This window comes from Hydra vulgaris, chromosome 03 (genome assembly GCF_038396675.1).
Source record: "Hydra vulgaris chromosome 03, alternate assembly HydraT2T_AEP".
In the NCBI taxonomy this organism is placed as follows: Eukaryota; Metazoa; Cnidaria; class Hydrozoa; order Anthoathecata; family Hydridae; genus Hydra; species Hydra vulgaris.
The window spans coordinates 64,540,448-64,559,860 of record NC_088922.1 but is presented as its reverse complement, the minus strand read 5'-3'; the positions used below and the strand labels follow the sequence as shown (position 1 = coordinate 64,559,860).

The 19,413-nt window shown below is 28.6% G+C and overlaps 1 protein-coding gene across 1 annotated transcript in view; it reads right to left on the bottom strand.

Moving 5' to 3' along the window:
- Positions 1-477: 477 nt before the first annotated feature.
- LOC100197635 (synapse-associated protein 1) overlaps positions 478-19,413 on the bottom strand; it is a 44,932-nt gene continuing 25,996 nt past the window's right edge. The window contains exons 5-10 of the mRNA XM_065793988.1: positions 12,445-12,584; positions 10,309-10,397; positions 10,178-10,228; positions 8,654-8,773; positions 5,088-5,188; positions 478-1,013 (exon numbers count right to left, since the gene is read on the bottom strand). Coding sequence (XP_065650060.1) covers positions 918-1,013; positions 5,088-5,188; positions 8,654-8,773; positions 10,178-10,228; positions 10,309-10,397; positions 12,445-12,584 — 597 coding nt within the window. The 3' untranslated portion in view covers positions 478-917. The remainder of the gene's footprint in view (positions 1,014-5,087; positions 5,189-8,653; positions 8,774-10,177; positions 10,229-10,308; positions 10,398-12,444; positions 12,585-19,413) is intronic.

Genomic DNA, 19,413 nt, shown 5'->3' with positions numbered 1-19,413 from the left:
TGTTTTCGATGCTAACACTACTACCCGGTTTGAGAAGTATGATGAGTACTTTTATACATAACTATAGTTGAAAAATTTGATGTAACAGCCAATAAATAATGCGTACTGTGACACGACCTAGTCATAGATGAAACAAAAATGCCTGATCGTAGTTGACATGTGCACTTCAACAAAGCAGGTTGGAATACTCAAAATAATTAAGTTTTCGAAAGCCAAATATTTGGTGTTTTGGCCGAGCGCCTAGCCAAATATTCGATACTTTAATTATCGTGAAACAATTTAATAGCTACATATCGAAGTTTTTTTTAGTAAAATTTCAAATTTACTAATATAAAGGGGATTCCAATAATGAATAGTCCTGAGGGGGCAGAAAAAAAATTCGACGCGGATTTTCTCCTTTAAATTGTAAATAGAACACGCCTTACTACACACCTTATTGTACAACGCCCAAGCTCAATCAATTTAATACCACGTCAATATTTAAGATTACTATATTACTATTATTTACAAAGCAAAAAACCAATTTACACATGAAATAACCCATCTACAAACAAGATATACATTTTAGCAATAACACCCATTAACGATTCTTTGAGAATTTAAAAAAAAAAACAGATAATTCAAAACTAAACATATATAGATTATGTTCGAAATTTTACAAGAAAAAAATATGTTCATTAAATTTTTTAAAAACTCTTAATCAACAAAATTTTAAAAGATAACAAACAAATTTTTGTTTATATGTACTGCTTCTACAACACCTAATACTAAAATTATTTGGGAAATAATGCTTTCATTGTGGGATATAGTGTTTACAATAAGAGTGATGTTTACAATATGGAGAGAATAGAAAATTATATTATTAAAAAATGCTGTTGCAACCTTTTTCGAATTAAATGGCATTACAATGAACTTGGTTACTGACCAATTTGCAACATATCCTCTATCTCTTTCTCCCATTGCTGATTGTCCTCATCATTTAGGTCACCTTTTTCATTCACAAGTTCAAAACTCTAAAAATTAAAAATATGTCTTCAAAATTGTGACAAGAAATTTAAAAGAATTATGTGTTATCATATTTGTTAAAAATAAAGAAACCTAGAAATAAAAACTAATCCGTATAACATTTTTTTTAACCGAATAATTTTTGCATAGCTTTTTATTTTAAATCATGTAGGCAAACGCACATTTAAATATTAATAAAATATTAAGCCGGGTGAATAAAAATTGCTTTTACTCAGTAATTGGTTAGCTTTACGTGAATAAAAACTTAAGGAATTTTGATTAACTTTTTATTCACGTAAAACTGAAAAATTACTTACTAAATTGCTTAACTTTACGTGAACAAAATTTTAAGCAAAAGTCCTTAGTTTTTATTCACGTAAAGCTGATCAATTACTGAGTAAAAGCAATTGCTCATTTTTATTCACCCGGCCTATGAATATGCGTAAGAAAAAAAACCAAAAAAAAAAAACCAATTGAGACACTATCTCTTACTAAAAAATCGTATTTCTAAAACATTATTTACAACAAAAACCTTTGCACAAATCCTTAAGATATTATTTAAATAATGCATAACCTTAACATAACACGGCATAATTGCGTAGATATTTTAAAGCAATTAAAAAATTAAATATTTTAAATATTAATATATAAATAAAAAAACTTTTTAGTAGATGGCTTCCTGATTTATAAAAAACGATTGAACAAGCTTTTATCGTTTTTGCTCGTTTTTCTACTTACACACCATAGCAATAATCCATGAACTGCAGATTTACATAAATATTCATTATATATTAATAAACCTTCCAAAACATAAACTCTTAGTCAACGAATATACTAAAGCTAAGGCAGATGGCTATTTCAGTACTTTATCATCAGTCGACAAGTTTACTAAAGCTTAAGCAGATGGCTATTTCAGTTCTTTGTCGTCAATGGAGTTAACGCGTATCTAAATTTGCATTTATTGATATTGTTTTTATGTTCATTGATGTGTTCCTTAAATAACCAGAGATGTTTAGATTTAAATCGGTTGACTTGATTGGCTTAAAATATTTATATTTAAATACATTATAAATAAAAGTATTTATATTTAAATATTTATATTTAAATAAAATATTTATATTTAAATCCATGGTCTACTTAAAGTATACGGCCTAATATTCCGCATTTTTGCCGAAAAAATAGAAGCCTATTAAAAAAATAAAAATGCTATATAATCAAAACAAACAAACAAGAAACAAGAAATAAATTATTTTCTAACAGAAATTGCTTTTTTTTTCAATAGAAATAAATTTTTATTAAAAAAAATTTGACTTTACCCAAAAAATGTAGTATTGTTTATATATTTTGTTATTCCACATTAATAAAAACATCTTATGTTAACTTTATATTTATATTGATTTTAAAAAAAGATAACACTATAAACTAACTATAATATCCACACAATTTTTATCTGTAATTACTTTTTTTTAATATTAAAAAATATATTAGTTATATATAAAATATATTACTGGTTTTTTAGAGATTTATTCTCAGTATCAGATGCTCAGAACAAAGTAAGTTTTTATTAGCAAAATAAATTCAAAACAAACTGAGCAGTTGTTTAGAATTACAAATCAGTATTGATAATAACATTAAAAATAAAATAAAAAATTGGAAAAGGTTAACAAACATAAATTGTCAATATACTGTTTATCTGTTAATATTTACTAAACCATTTTTAAACTTTTTGCTATATAACCTGCAATATGTATATGGAAGATACCTTCTCTACTACTTCTGACAGACACTATTTTCAAAGAGGGCGACTGGAGTCAAAAGTTTGTTGAAAAAATATTTTTAATTGTTAATTTATTTGACATCACCATTCTTTAAATAAGCTTTTCATTTTACTAACTCATTAGGAGCACAAAATTTTGAAGCAAAAGTTAATGCCACTCATCCCAACTTACTGACACAATTATAATCGTAATTCAAAAGATCTTTAATTAAAAAGAACTATTTGACTACTGCAACTGAGCAGACAGATTTGTATTACATTTTTATCAACAATCCCATAGCTAATTAAAGTTTAGATTTTTATAATTTTGTTTAAATTTTCCTGGATTTAACACTTTATTTGTAAGTTTTAATGGTGCTATAATGTATGCTTTATTTCTTTATTTTTTAAGTACTTCAAAACCCAAAACAAACCAAAAAAAAAAAAAGATTCTGCATGATTTTGTACATAAATAGGAAAGTGTTTAAACATACATATGCAGGGCATTTTTATGATTATAAAAAAATTATGCAAAGATAATAGACAGCTCTTGTAAAATATTTTCATATAAATATTTGCTCTCAGCAACTTGTATAATAATCTCAATAACTTATGGTATGTAAACAATAACTTGTGGTATTAAATAACTCAATATATGGTTTTAACTCAATAACTTCTGGTATTAAACAATAACTTGTAAAATACAACTTGATAATTAAGTTTTAATATTTGCTACATACCATACCAGCAATGTATTTAAAATTGTGTGCTCAATATTTTTTTAGTATTTACAATGTTAAACATTCTGGAACTGAAATGAGCAGAAGACTAACTACAAGAATCTCATAAATACATAATTATTCGCAATAGTTATTTGTCCATGACACTTGGATGTAGAGTTGGTATTGTTTATAATCTTCCATTAAACAGGATCTTTTAGCATGCTATCCTTATTTTATTAGACAGGATCTTTTAGCCAGATCTCGTTGTTTTATTAAGCAGGATCTTTTATCCTGCTCTCTTTGTTTTAAAGTTGTGCTTAAAATTTTTTTTCACATATAACAGATGAGTTAGTCGGCATATAATTTAGTATATTTACAAATAACTTTATCATATAAACTTTTTATGGTTTGTAAGTATTCATTGACATTAAATGCAAATACTGTCACTACATCTAGTTTTAAATCATTTAATAAATAGCCAACAAGCCAACATTCAATATTATTTGCTCTACTAACAGAACTTTTAGTTTATATTTTAACTTTCATTCAAAACCGCAAAAAAAAAAGCCTTCTATTTTTTCGGCAAAGATGCAGAATATAAGTCCGTATACTTTAAGTAGGCCATCCATTATCCAAAAATAATTCCAATTAAAGTTAGTACGGATATATTAGTTATTTAATTTTACATGCTGAACACCATTTATAAGAGTTTGCTGTCTAATTTAAGCGAACAGTTTCATGAAAAATCAAATCTTCATATGTCCATTTCCAAATCTTTATATTTGGAAATGAACATATGAAGATTTATTATATATATATATATATATATATATATATATATATATATATATATATATATATATATATATATATATATATATATATATATATATATATAAATTTATTATTACTAATTTTTTATTGTTCTGTTCTTAAAAGATCAGAGCAATAAAATTTAGTAGAAAATCACTTAACAAATCTTTTTAAATCACTTTACACAATATTTTATCAATAAAGAGTCATTAAAAATTATCAAAATGATAAATTTTTTATGCCTAGGATATAATCTTTCTAAAAGAATTGACAATAGTGGAAAATTACTAGATAATGTCCACATGAACAGCTTAACTTGCTGCTTAGGTTTGCTTCAAGATCATGATTGTTAACCATGAGTATTAAAGGAGGTAGCATGTAAATAATGAAGCAGAAGTTGTGCAACAGTAACAACAACAATTTCAGATATTTATGTTGCAGATACAACTGATACATCCACGAAGTTGCTCTTCGTAGGTCTGATAAATTTTGAAAAAGCTAAGTATAAACAGATGAAAACATACTTTGAAAACCTCTATTTGTAAAAGATTTCAATTTGCTTTACAATTTGATGGTAATAATGGTTTTTATTATTTAATGTTTTTATGTATTTTATTCATCTTTTAAATTAATAGAGAAATGAATTCAGTCATAGATAGTGCACACCTTAAACAATAAGTTATGCAGTTGTCTCATTCCTGTTAATCAACCCAAAGTTGTAACAATGAGTTCAACATTAGCCGTTGTATGACCACAATATAAAACCTAATTTCAAATATAAAACAAATTACTTCAAGCTCTTCTTGTAATTCTTTTTCAACATCCCAATCATCAGTTTTTACATCTTCTTTTATATCACCTAACATTTGACTTTTTTCTTCTTCACTAAGACCTGTGAAAAAATATATACTACATGCAGACTAAATTATATATATATATATATATATATATATATATATATATATATATATATATATATATATATATATATATATATATATATATATATACACAGTATCGGAGTGCAACCAAATAATGCTAATTTAGTTTCTTTATATAAAAGTGCTGCATTTTTTCAATTTAGAGAAATAACTATGTAACTGTTTAGAGACAAAGTTCTTCAAGTTTTATTCATCACAAAGTTCATTATTTGTACACAAAAATTAATAAATTAATCTAAAGTATGAAAAAAAGTTGATTTCCTTCTGGACAAAACAAGTGCAACTCGACAAAATGTTGACCAAGCTGTATTTCGCTATCAATATTTCGTGGCGAATCCTTTGTTGTCGATCACAGCCTTGCATCTTCGAGGCATAGATTCGATCAGGTGATCAATGAAACTTAGTGGAATCGCTGCCCAGACCTTTTAGATTTGTTCAAACAGTTGATCCTTATTACGAACACCTTCACGATTAATTCTGCGGTTGACCATCTCCCACAGGTTCTCGATAGGGTTGAGATCCGGAGATTGAGGCGGCCAATCCATCACCGATAGGTGATTGTCTTGAAACAACTGCTTGACTACTTTTGCAGTGTGTTTCGGATCGTTGTCTTGCTGAAAAACCCATTTTATTGGCATATTCCATTCAGCATGAGGTAACATAACATCTTTCAGGATATTTTTATACATGAAACGGTCCATTATTCCATCGTTTCAATGTATTGGACCTAGACCATTAGCAGAAAAACACCCCCAGACCATGCTTCACGATCTTAAAGCAGTAACGTAAATCGTGGCATTTTCCGGCCGGTCAATGTACATGGCAAATGCCATTGCTCCCAATGATGTTGAACTTCGATTCATCACTGAACAGGACAGTTCACCATTTCTGCACATTCCAGTCAATATGAGATGTAGCAAACAGGAGTCTTTTCTTCTGGTTTTTTAGTGAAATCAGCGGTTTCTTTGCAGGGCGTCGAGAAAACAATCCGGCTTCAACAGCACGTCATCTGATTGTTCGGTCCGATACAGGCAGCTCTAATTGCTTTTGTATCTCGATTGATGATATCCAGGGATCCTTCTTGACGGATCTGAAGATCATTGAATCCTCTCTAGAAGTGGTGGAGCGCGGTCTTCCACCTTTGTTATCTGCTGCCAACTTCCCCGTAGAACGATATTTGGAACATAGTCTTGATACGGTCTATTTTTTCATGCGATATTTATCACAAATATTTTTCTGTGACAATCCACTTACGTAATCGCCAATAATTTTCTTTCTTAGTTCCAATCCAAGACTGTCGGGAGCCATTTTTGCACTTGAAGTCATAAAAATAATAAAAATAAATAATCACGCTTCTCAAGGCTTACCTTGTTACATTTACCTTGTGATGATACAATAATGCTCTGTGGAACACAACTTCTTGGTTGGATGTGGACTGTATTGATGTAATGAAACACTTGTTGTATTTCACTTCTTGTATTGATGTTCTTTGATAAAACACTTTGATAAAACTCACTTCGATAAACTGTCTTGATAATACTGACTGATTGACTTCCATATACTGACTGAATTACTTGTCGATTTACATGTCGCTTATATAGTAAAATAAACCTGTGTGAACCTGTTTTGGAAGATTCTAGATGCTTCTTTTCGATGCTTCTGGAAGCTTCTGGATGCTTCTGAATGTTTCTGGATATTTCTGGATGCTTCCAGATGCTTCTTCTGGAAAGCTTCTGCATGCTTCTGGAAACTTCTGGATACTTTCTTTAATTATTAAAAAACTTCTGTGACGTGACACGGACCAGACTTAAGAAAACGAAACAAACCAAAAAAGTTGCACTTGTTTTGTCCGCTGCAAAATGGCACTTGTCAACGAAATTCTGCCTGTGTGCTGTCACCTGTCAGCTGATTGCTCATGTCATGGCATGCTATGACTCTAGACTCCTGAACTGTGGTAGTATAGTTCATTTCGTTTTTAAGACATGTTAAATTGGGAACACTTTTTAGCATTGTTCAATGTTGGTTGCAAATGTTTGGTCCAATACTGTGTGTATATATATATATATATATATATATATATATATATATATATATATATATATATATATATATATACATATATACATATAAATATATCTATCTTATTTAGGCTATATAACTTATATTAAATATTTAATTTCTTTTTGTAAAAACTGTCTCTTGCATACATAAAGTATGAAAATTTGGAATGTATTCAAGTAAAATAAAAACGACAAAAACTGAACCTTGAATTCATATCCTGAAACTTCCTATTCCACTGTTCTCCAAACTGACTGCCAAGTTGAAACTCTACCCACTCCTGATGTTTTTGCATTTAATTAATCATATGCATTAGTAAACACAATTAAGTTGTCAGAAAAATCTGAACTAAGTGCTAAGTATGTATATATTCAAAATTAAAACTTGCAATTTTTTGCTTTATTTTCCTTTAAGTTTTATTAATGTCTTATTTCAGTTCTTAAAGATTTAATAAAGTTAGCCATTATGGTAGTCAAAATAAGCCATCAATATATTAATTTCATTTACAAAAGACACATATAACAAATAAATATATAACACAAATTAAATTATTGCTACTGATTGTTTGAATTAAAACTCACTCAGCAAATTTTAGTTCCATAAGATAACATCCTTCTCTAAAACATCTAACAAAGACATCTATTAACATAAATAAACCTATTTTGACTACCATAATGGTTGACTTTAATAAAACTTAGGACCTAAGTTTTATTAAAACTTCATTTCAATAATTTAATTTCACATTTTAAATAAACAACAATTTTAATAAAATTTGTTTATCTATTAAACAATCATTAGAAGTAATTTGTTAAAGCGTTTTACATAACTTTAATAAAACATTTAAAAAAATTATTATTACATTAATTAAAAATGTAACATTAATTAAAAGTAAATTTTGCTTCAAGTTTGAGTTTTTTGAGTATTATTCTAAAGGTTATATTATATATATTTTCTTTTTCGTGGGGAATTGTTTTCTTTTTCAGTTTTTTTGATTTTTTTCATAGTTTTAAGACTTAAAAACGCTGAGCTGAACTATTTAGCATAGCATTTTTTTCAGTGCATTTCTGAAATGTTTAAATCATCAAAACATCTAAACAGTCGTGGTCAAGTTATCAACAAAAAAAAACCATTTGCATGGTCAGCAATAGCATTCGACTGCACGCAATTCCTATCCAAACCTGCTTATTTCCAGTTTTTCTAACAACTTAGTTTGTGTTTACTAATGCATATGATTAATTAAATGCAAAAAAAATCTATTTCAACCTGGCAGTTAATTTAGAGAACAGTGATTTCATCTTAGCATTGTATATAAACATCTAAGAAATAATTTAAAAAGATTTAAAAAAAAAAAATCTTACATTGGCCATCGTGACCGCCATAAATGTCACTGAGAAATTCATGATTAACTGGACTATTAGCAGAATCATACTCAGCATGATCATGTTCTTGCTCGTGGTCCACACATTTGACTGGTAAGACTATGAAATAGATTATATATATATATATATATATATATATATATATATATATATATATATATATGCACACACAGTAGTGTGTAAAGGTAAGCGGTCAAGAACATTAATCTATATAACTTTTAAATGAAAAGTCCAAAATTTGTTTTTTCCAACTTTTCACTTAAATGTCAAAAAATTTCGAAGTAAAAACAAATAAATTTTTTGTTCTTGTTTCAAAATTTCAAATAAATTTTATCTAAATGTTGGTTTTCAAAAACTTTAACTTGACTTTGCGAAGTTTATTCCATTAATCCACCTTTTTAGACTTGAATAAGTCTTTTACTAGAGTTAAAGTGTACTTTGAGTGATTGTCTAGCTGAAATATCAATTCTCAAGGCATTTTGTCTTTAGCATGTGGCAGCATAACATTCTTAATGATATCCTTATATATATTTGTATTTAAAATGCTATCAACCAAGTGGATAGGACTGACAAAATCTATTAAAGCAACACTAAATTATGATGCTTTCACATCCGTGCTTTACTGTTAGTTGCTGGTGCTTAGGGTCATTTCTTTGGCCTTTTTGATGCCAAACATACCTAATACCACCAGATCTAAATAACATAAACTTGGGTTCATTATTACAAACTACTTTTGACCATTAGTCTCCTGCCCAGTGCAAATGTTTATAAGCAAATTTCATGCTTGCTTTTGGATTCTTTATAAAAATAAAAGGTTTCTTTGCAAGACATCTTCCTAATAAATTATCAGACCTCAAACAACACTTGTTTTATCAACATTACATTTCAAATTACGAAGTTCTTTTATTTCAGCTTTTGTAAAGGCAGCTTTTTTGCGTGGCACGAATCAAAGTTTTAACTTCAAATGCAATTCAAGGCCTTCTTGACATTGGAAAGATTCTACTGCTGTTTCTTTTCTTATATTTATATTTTTATCAGCAACTGTTGATTTTCCTTTTCTAAACTGAGCCGCAATGTCTCTTGTGGTACTGTCTTGTTTATTTGCGTGCAACATTGCTTATTTGCACACAATATTACATATCTGACAGTTAAACTTGTACATTTTCACTTTTTGCAATTTTACCATTTCAAAACAAAATTCTTTTTAATTGAAAAATTCTTAAAGTTTATTTACCATATTAAAAATTAAATAAAAGCATTAAAATGTTTTATTGAACTTTATTATTTTAGTTCTGCTTTATTTATTTATTCTGTTTGAATATTTTAATAAAATGAACATTTTAGATTAGATTGTTTATATATTGTATATATATGTATATATTGTTTTAGTATATATAGTCAAGTTTAGTAAAATTATTTAACTTGGAATTAAAAATAAATATAAAAATAATTGGAGATAAATATAAATATCAAATAAACTTTCATTTTCACATTTGTTTTTACCTTTGTTTTGTAGAGATTCAGATGAAGAACTACGAGGAGATTTTTTCAGCTCTAAAAATTTAGAAAAAGTTATTTTCATAATAAATTTATCTTTTGTCTACTACAAATAATTATTCTGTTAATTTACATACCTAAATCTGCCAATGTTGATAATTGTGTTGACTGTTTAATTAAAGAGACTCGATAAAAGTAATTTCTCCAAAACTTTTCTTCTTTTATTCTTAATATAAAATAAACATGTAATAAATCAAAATTAATTTTCAAACTTCTAAAAGTTAATTCAAAAAAAAAAAAAATTTTTTTTTAATGAATTCACTTCCAACTAAACTGCCAGCAGCCAGTACTAGAAAATTATCTTAAACAGAGTCATTAAAAATCTAACATTCCATCTCTAATTTATGGGAATGCTCTTATTACCTCTCCCAAGGATTATTCATTAGGGTAGGCCTAAAAAAATTTTTTCTGATTTTTGACTCGCTATACCATAAAAAACTTTCCTTTAGGGTACCTAAGGATAATGCAAAAAAAATAAATTAATATTTTACATCTGGAGCTAGTGTATCGCGCTTAAATAATCGAAGAAATTTTCCCTTTTTATAAAATTCTAACAAATGAAATGAAATTGAATAAATTTTTTAACAAATATCTAGAGACAATTTAAGTAAAAAAAAGTATTGGCATAGTAAATAAGAAATCTTTTTTTTTTAATTAAAAAATCATCTTTTTGAATAAAACTTTTTTGAAGAAATATATTATTTTACTTTTTGCTAATTTCTGTTGGTAGTTTAGAATATGATTTGCTTGAAAAAAAAAGAGCAAGCAAAGGTGGCAGCAAAAGCGTAGTAGTGTTCCAGTCAATCATCTCTATATAGTCGGTAGCAAGGAAATTAATTTAGGGTGGTTGAAAACTCCTGATAAAATTTCTTTAAGAAGCTTCTTGCATTTATACTTCTTCTAAAACCCAATTTTCTAATATGAACCCACTTTTCTACTACCATCGTTAAAAGCAAGTTTTCTGAATAAAAACCCGTTTCTCTTAATTAATGGGTCTATTACTTTTAGCAAATCATTGGGCAGGAATCTTGACAATTTTATCATTTCAAATACATGTTCTGCTCCATTTGTGAAGTATTTACTTTTTTTTATACGAAACCATCCAGGGACATATGATTTTAAAAGAAAAGAAACTAAGATTTTGTGCTCCTCTGTTGGGGTTTCAAGGCTCAAGTACAATCGTAAAACTCTGTTTGCAGTTGTTAACCACCTTGAGTGTGAAATTGTTCCAGGTTCACAAACAGATAAATCTTCAGAACAACTGCCTGATTTAATAGCAGAACTCCAACAAGAACTGCTGAGCTTTGCTTAAAGTTTTACGGTCAATTTCTAGAATTTCACAATTGACAATGACAAATTTTACCACTGGTAACTTTTAACACTTATTAAGCTGTGCACCAATCAGACTGCTAAACAATTTTAGGCCTGTCGTTTCTCCGTCTAACGCTTGAAATAAATGCCAGAATGGCAATTTGTTGAAGTGTAAGAGGCAAATCCCCCACTGCAGTGAACTTTTTACATATTTTTCAATTGTGAGAATAACACCAAATTTTAATCCCGTGTTAGTAACAGTGCCATCGCATCTGATTACTTCCAGTTCATGAAATGAAAATCCAACTTCATTCAAATATGAAATAATGCTACTGGCAATGTTTTCAGCAGACCCAAGCTTAATTTTTACATACACATCAATCTACAAAATGAACAAGGTGAAAAAAGCCAACAGGAAACATCTGTTTTTACCTTAAACTCATATAGGAATAAAAAACAATTTCCTTATTTCAACTTAGCGAAATATTTGCATTTTTGATAAAATAATTTTAAATCAATTGCACAATTTATTTTCCATTTTTGTAAAGAATAAACTTATCTAAGCAAATTGATGCAAGATGAATGGTATAACTTTAAACCAATCACCTTTGCTAATTAATTAGTAACAGTAATTTCTAAACAACTCTCAACATTTTATATGTTCTCAAAAAAATATTTGTCATTAAAATAAAAATGATTATCAAAAAAAACTCAAATCATGTTAAATTTATTATAATTCAATTTTAGTAGTTCAAAATCAGATTGTTTATAATCTTAAGAACGAAACACAAACTTGTAATAAACAGAAAAAAAATCAAATAATAAAAATCAAATTAAAATTAAACAAAAGAATAAAACAATAACAATCAAGTCTCATGTAATAAACCTTCATAAAAAAAAACCTTTTAGGAACAAGCTTAAAACGCATCAATTCAAGTTCTTTATCTTCCTTTAATGTAGCCATAGCTGTGGGCATCATGTGATTTATTTCAAATGAATACTCAACACCAGATGGAGGATCACGCAAAAAGTTCCGTTCATCCTTTTATTTTATTTTAAAACAACAAAAAATTATATATATATACATATATATATATATATATATATATATATATATATATATGTATATATATATATATATATATATATATATATATATATATATATATACATATGTATATGTATGTATATATATATACATAAAACTTAAATTGCTAGTTTAGATGAGCACTCTGACGTCAAACTGAAATAGCCTGTTACCAGAGGCTTCAGGACATATATCAACTGACAAATAGCCTGACTCACAACGGAGTGCTGCTACATCGACTGAAGGTTTAGCACGGAGCAGCAATCTTTTCTTTATTTTTTTCTCCTTTTTCTAAAAACGTGGTATAAAGATAAGCAAAATTAGTGAGCAAATGCTCATCTAAACAAGCTATAGAAGATAACAATTTAAATAAAAGGTTTGTATTTGGAATTTAAATCGAACATTTATTTTGCCATTTTATTTTAAACATTTTTTTAGGAAATTTCTAAAAAGTGTTATTGTTTGTATTATTCAATTAAGAATATATTTGAAACATTTTTTCCTTTTTATTTTATTTTTTTACTTAGAATTTTATTAAAACATTTGTTTTGCTGTTGTGTTTTCAAACTAATTTGTTCAGAATTTAAGTACAGCGTTCATTTTGCTGTTTTTAATTATTTTATTTAGAATTAACAAAATACGTTTGTTTTTGCTTTAACTATTTTATTTAGGATTTATATTATTTAATAAAAACTATTTTTATCTTCCTTTTTTGACAGTTAGATTTATGAAGTTTTGTAGTCATTTTTTGTAACGTTTTTTTTTTATTACACCTGATGATGCTGACCGCTATAGGTCAGCGAAATATTGTAAATATATAATAACATCAAAATATATTTAAAACAGAAAAGTTTATACGCTGCCGTCTTAATTAAATTCAACAAATATGAAAATATCGTATAACAAGAATATGATTTTAAAAGATTATTTATATATATATATATATATATATATATATATATATATATAATATATATATATATATATATATATATATATATATTAGGGTGTTTCATATTTTATCATTTTTTGAAATTAAACTTGCGAATCGATTTATAAATTGACCATTTATATGAAAATAAGTTTGAACAAAAAAAAGTATGTTTGTACAATTTTTAGGGGCCCGCCAGTTCGATTTTGGGCAAAAATGTTGGGTGTTTTAAACGCCTGGCAGGGACCTTAAAATTTATCATATAAAATTTTTTATTCTTTTAAATAATATATGTTGGATTGGATATTAATTACATAAAAGGAGCATGTTGAAAAAATTAAGATACGCCTCCGAGTTATAAAATACGCCTCCGAGATATAAAATATGCCACCGAGTTATAAAATAGGTTTTTGTAAATATTAATAACTCGGAGGCGTATCTTAATTTTTTCAACATGCTCCTTTTATGTAATTAATATCCAATCCAACATATATTATTTAAAAGAATAAAAAATTTTATAGGATAAATTTTAAGGTCCCTGCCAGGCGTTTAAAACACCCAACATTTTTGCCCAAAATCGAACTGGCGGGGACCCTAAAAATTGTACAAACATACTTTTTTTTGTTCAAACTTATTTTCATATAAATGGTCAATTTATAAATCGATTCGCGAGTTTAATTTCAAAAATTGATAAAATATGAAACACCCTAATATATATATGTGTGTGTGTGTGTGTGTGTATATATGTATATGTATATATATGTATATGTGTGTAAATATATATGTATATGTATATATATGTATATATATGTATATGTATATATATATATATATATATATATATATATATATATATATATATATATATATATATATATATATATATATATATATATACAGCTTTGGCCAAAAGTTTGGAACACCCTTGCATTTTGGGCGTTTTAGCCATTTTCGGCGGTTATAGACTATGCCGCAATGACTAATTTGCACTAATTAGTGTCAGTTGTTGAAATATAGAAGACAAGCTACAGAATGAGCGTTGTTTCCTATTTTACGCTTGAATACAAAGATATTTATAGCTTATACAATCAATGTACCATTGATTTCAGTATCAGCCGTTGTTCATTATGAGAGACACACAACTAATCATGTGTAAAGCTATAAAGTTCTTATGCAGTGTTTGACTTGTTTACGTTCTTAGATTGATTCACATGCATGTGTAGACGTCTGCTAACACGCTTTACAGGTTAGAAATTTCTATTTTTGGACTCTAAATACGACTTTATTTTACGTCCATATTTTGGAATCATTTCAAACAGGTAGAAATTATAAATCATATTTTAGAAGGAGTAAAGGTTGATTTTTATGTTCAATTTACCTCGTTTTACTTAGTAGTTAATTAAATATTAGTAAATATTAGCAATTCACAATTTTGTTCTGAGTGTGTTTGCAGATATTCCGACCCATAATCTTCTAATGGCACGTGGAAAGGAGTTGTCAGTCGCAAAACGTGCGCAAATTATGGTGCTCCACCAGCAAAACTTCTCTAAAAAGAGAATTTCAGTCATTCTGGGGGTGTCCCGATCGGCAGTAATCAAAGGGATTGCTAGAGCAACAGAGTTGGGTACACTGGATTCACGCAAAAGATCTGGAAGACCACATGTAACTTCATTATCAGCTGATCGTCTCATCCGAAAGGCCTGTATTGCTCATCCCACGTGGTCCTCCTCAGCTATATCATCATCCATGTCGGACCCACCAAGTTCCCGAACAATCAGGAGGCGATTGGTAAACGATTTCAATCTCCGGTGCTATTGTGCTGCAAAAAAAGCCAAGTTGACTGCTAAAAACATCAAAGACCGATTGGCCTTCTGTCGGCACTGGGTGGCAGAAAACTGGAGGAACGTGATGTTTTCAGACGAAGCTACCTTCACTCAGTTTCAATAAAAGTCATGTTGTGTTAGGAGACCACCAAATCAACGCTTCAATGCCAGATATGTAACACTAACGGTAAAGAAGTCACCTACTGTCATGGTTTGGGCAAGCTTTAGCGCAGCGGGCAGGGGAGGTATCTGGTTCATGCAACAAAATACAATGATCAATGGTCAGGTCTACCTTAGTATCTTACAAGAGGAACTTCCCCATCATATGGGGATACTCAATTGCACCACATTTCAGCATGATGGTGCTCCCTGCCATCAAACAAGGGCAGTGAGTAGTTGGCTTCGGGATTCTGGGATTGAGGTCTTAGGTCCATGGCCTGGATCAAGCCCAGACCTCTATCCCATTGAAAATATGTGGACCTTAATTAAACAAAAGGTTGCTGAGCAAGTAACGACGTCAGAAAAGGATCTAATAGAGGTTATAAAACGTGTATGGGTGACAGAAGTGAGTCAGCAGTATTGTGAGAATTTGGTGACCTCGATGCCCAAGCATATAGAAGCTGTTCTGAAGAGTCGAGGAAAATATACAAAATACTAACTGTGGATTTTTAATGACCTAATGACTGTAGATTAATTTTGTATTATGGTAGTTATATAAAATATATGTTGTTATGTTATTACACAAAATGTGTTGTTTCCTTCAAAAATGCAAGGGTTTTACAAACTTTTGGCCAAAGCTGTATATATATATTAGGGCGTCCCAGAAAAACTACATTTTTTAAAAATATATGCTGCCACCCCCTTAATGAGTATATATGATAAAAAAACACTGGATTTAAAAACCTTTTGAATAAAACTTTAAGGGTCCCCAAAAATCCTTGAACATTTAATGAGTTCCTAATATTATCAGAAATTTTTTTTTTCAAAAACGTACCATGTCGGGTCTCAAATGAGGCAAAACCAAATGAAAATTGATAAAAATGATAATTATATTGCAAATACTTATTGAAAAAAAAAAAAAATTGTAAAATAAAAGTGGTAAAAACGCAATTTTTAACTTTTAATTAATAAACTTTATTTTTTATGCTGTTAAATCTAACATATTTTTATATAATATAGTTATCATTTTCGACATTTTCATATAATTTCGCTTTAGACCCAACATGACATACTCTAAAATTTTTTTGATATTATTAGGAACTTGTTATACGTTTAAGGGTCTTGGGGGAAACCCTAAAACTAATTTTTATTAAAAAAATTTTAAAAATCAGTTTTTTTTATTATCTAGAACACATTATGAGGGTGGAGCATATATATTTCAAAAAAATTTTTTTTTGACACTCTCATATATATATATATATATATATATATATATATATATATATATATATATGTATGTGTATATATATATAAGTGTATATATATATATATATTATATATATATATATATATATATATATATATATATATATATATATATGTATACATATGTATATATATATGTGTATATGTATATATATATATATATATATATATATATATATATATATATATATATATATATTTTAAGATTATTCACCTCTCAAAGGCCCGAGGGGGGCCACTACAGTCGAGGAGGCTACTCATTTTTTTTTTTTTTCTTAGTTGTTATTCATGGTGCAACCCTCTCTCAACTTTTTAACTCCGAAACACAAACCTTGCCGAGCAAGGCCGCTGCGCGGAGAAACTAAGTTGAGCGCGGTACTTCCAGGGACGTGGTGGGAGTCGAACTCCGAACCTCTCGCTTACAAAGCAAGCGCTTTTACCACTACACCACTACCGCATATATGTATGTAAATATATATATATATATATATATATATATATATATATATATATATATATATATATATATATATATATATATATATATATATATATATATATATACGCATGTATGTATGTATATGTATATTAATATGATCTTAACCTCTTTGAAAGTTTTAATTTATTAACTGCAATTTTACATTATTGGTTTACAGAAGTTCATGACAAAGGTTAGAAGTAGTGAATCCTTTTTTTGTAAAAAACTGAATTCCGGATTTTCGGAATTACAGGAGATGAAATCCGGAATTCCGGTTTAATTCCGGAATTATTATAGAAGAATTTAAAAAATATAAAGAAAAGAAAGTACATTATTTTTTAACATAAATGTATTTAGTTCAAAACAATAAAATTAAAACAAATTACAAAATAAGGAAATATTTCATATTAAAATATTTTTGAACTACAAAAATAAAATCGCAAAATGAAAGTTCAATTTTCATTTTGATTTTTGAAAAAGCTTCTTAAAAAGCACAAAGTATCCAATGTTTTGTCGTTGAGCCTTGATCGAATTTTTGTTAATTGTTAATAAACTTTTGTAAAGATCTTCCAAAAGCATTCCGCGGGATCCCCCTTCATCCCAAAATTTCATTTCACTGCGAATTTCGGAATGAATCGATGATTTTTGTAGAACTTTTGACCGTGATTCCGAGAGTGATTCCTTTATCTTTTGCTGAAGAATTTCCTGCAAGGATAACTGAGTTTCCAATGATTCAATAGGTTTATCGTCATCCATTTTAGTAGACTCAGATACTGTCGGGTCTATGTAAATGTTGCATTCGCAGAAAGTAAATTTGCATCAGCACGGCATAACGCGTCTATGGCAAATTTATAGGCTTCAAATTTCTAGAAACTGTAGATATTATATTCCATTCTGAATCATTCAAAAATGTATCCGCTTTGATATCAATTATTGCCTTTTTTATTGAACTTTTCAAAAGATTAAAACGTTCTAACATGGACATCAGGCTACTCCATCTAGTCTTCGAATCAAGCAATAGCTGCAATTCCTTTCCATGATCTTCCTTCACATGTTTTTGCAACACTTCATTTTTTAAAGGGGAACGCCGAAACATTCGAACAATTACCCGAACTTTCATGATTACATTTCGCAATGTAAACTTTTCAGTAATTTCTACATCACATTCATTTCTCGTCCCCACTTGCATTCCTTCATCATCACTTGAATCTTCTTCATCAGAGTCCAGATCTAGGACACTCTCATAATCATCTTCATCTACCTCTTTCTCTGTTTGTTTGTAGATCACATTTACAATTGCAACCTGAATTGCATGAGCAAAACACAAAATTTGTTCACATGGTAATAATCTACCCACTTTTTGCATCATAGAAGCACCATCAGTTACAATACACGAAATATCGTTCCTTATATTTAACTGAAATGATTCTAACTTGGCCTCTAACAGTTTTACACAATTTTCAGCTGCAAATCGACCATTAATTTGAGAAAGACCCAAATTCCAGATATTTTTCGACCCATGAACGTTAACATTCATATAACATCTATTTCGAGAGGACGTCCACTCGTCCAATGTTAGACTAAAGCATAAATTATTTTTTAATTGATTAATTTCAGCAATTTACAATTGTTTAATTTTTTTAGTATAATCCATCACGACTTTCTGTATGCTGGTGGGTGATTTTGGAATATCACCGAATCCACGCATTGTTAAACATTTTCTTAAATCGTTTGACGTACAAAAAACACGAAACGGTAAACCATCAGAAGCAATCATTCTAGCTACTACGGCAGGAAAAGTTTCATCTTTTTTTGACTTGAAAAAATCAATGATTGTGTTCGTTTTTCTGGTTGTGCTCACAACACTATCGTTACTGTCAGATGTAGAAGCTGTTGTATTTTCATCAAACTTTCGCTTGTTCAAAACTGTGTTGTGTTTAGAACGAAGATGTGTGTGCATGGGAGTTGTACATCCACCCAATATCTTTAAAACTTGCTTGCATTGCATGCATTTCGCCACCTGATTTGTTTTCCCTCGTAGAAAATATTTCCACACTGAATTTGATGAGCTTTCTTTTGAAATGTCCATAAAAGTTTCTTCAGATTTATCTACCATACTTGGGTTGG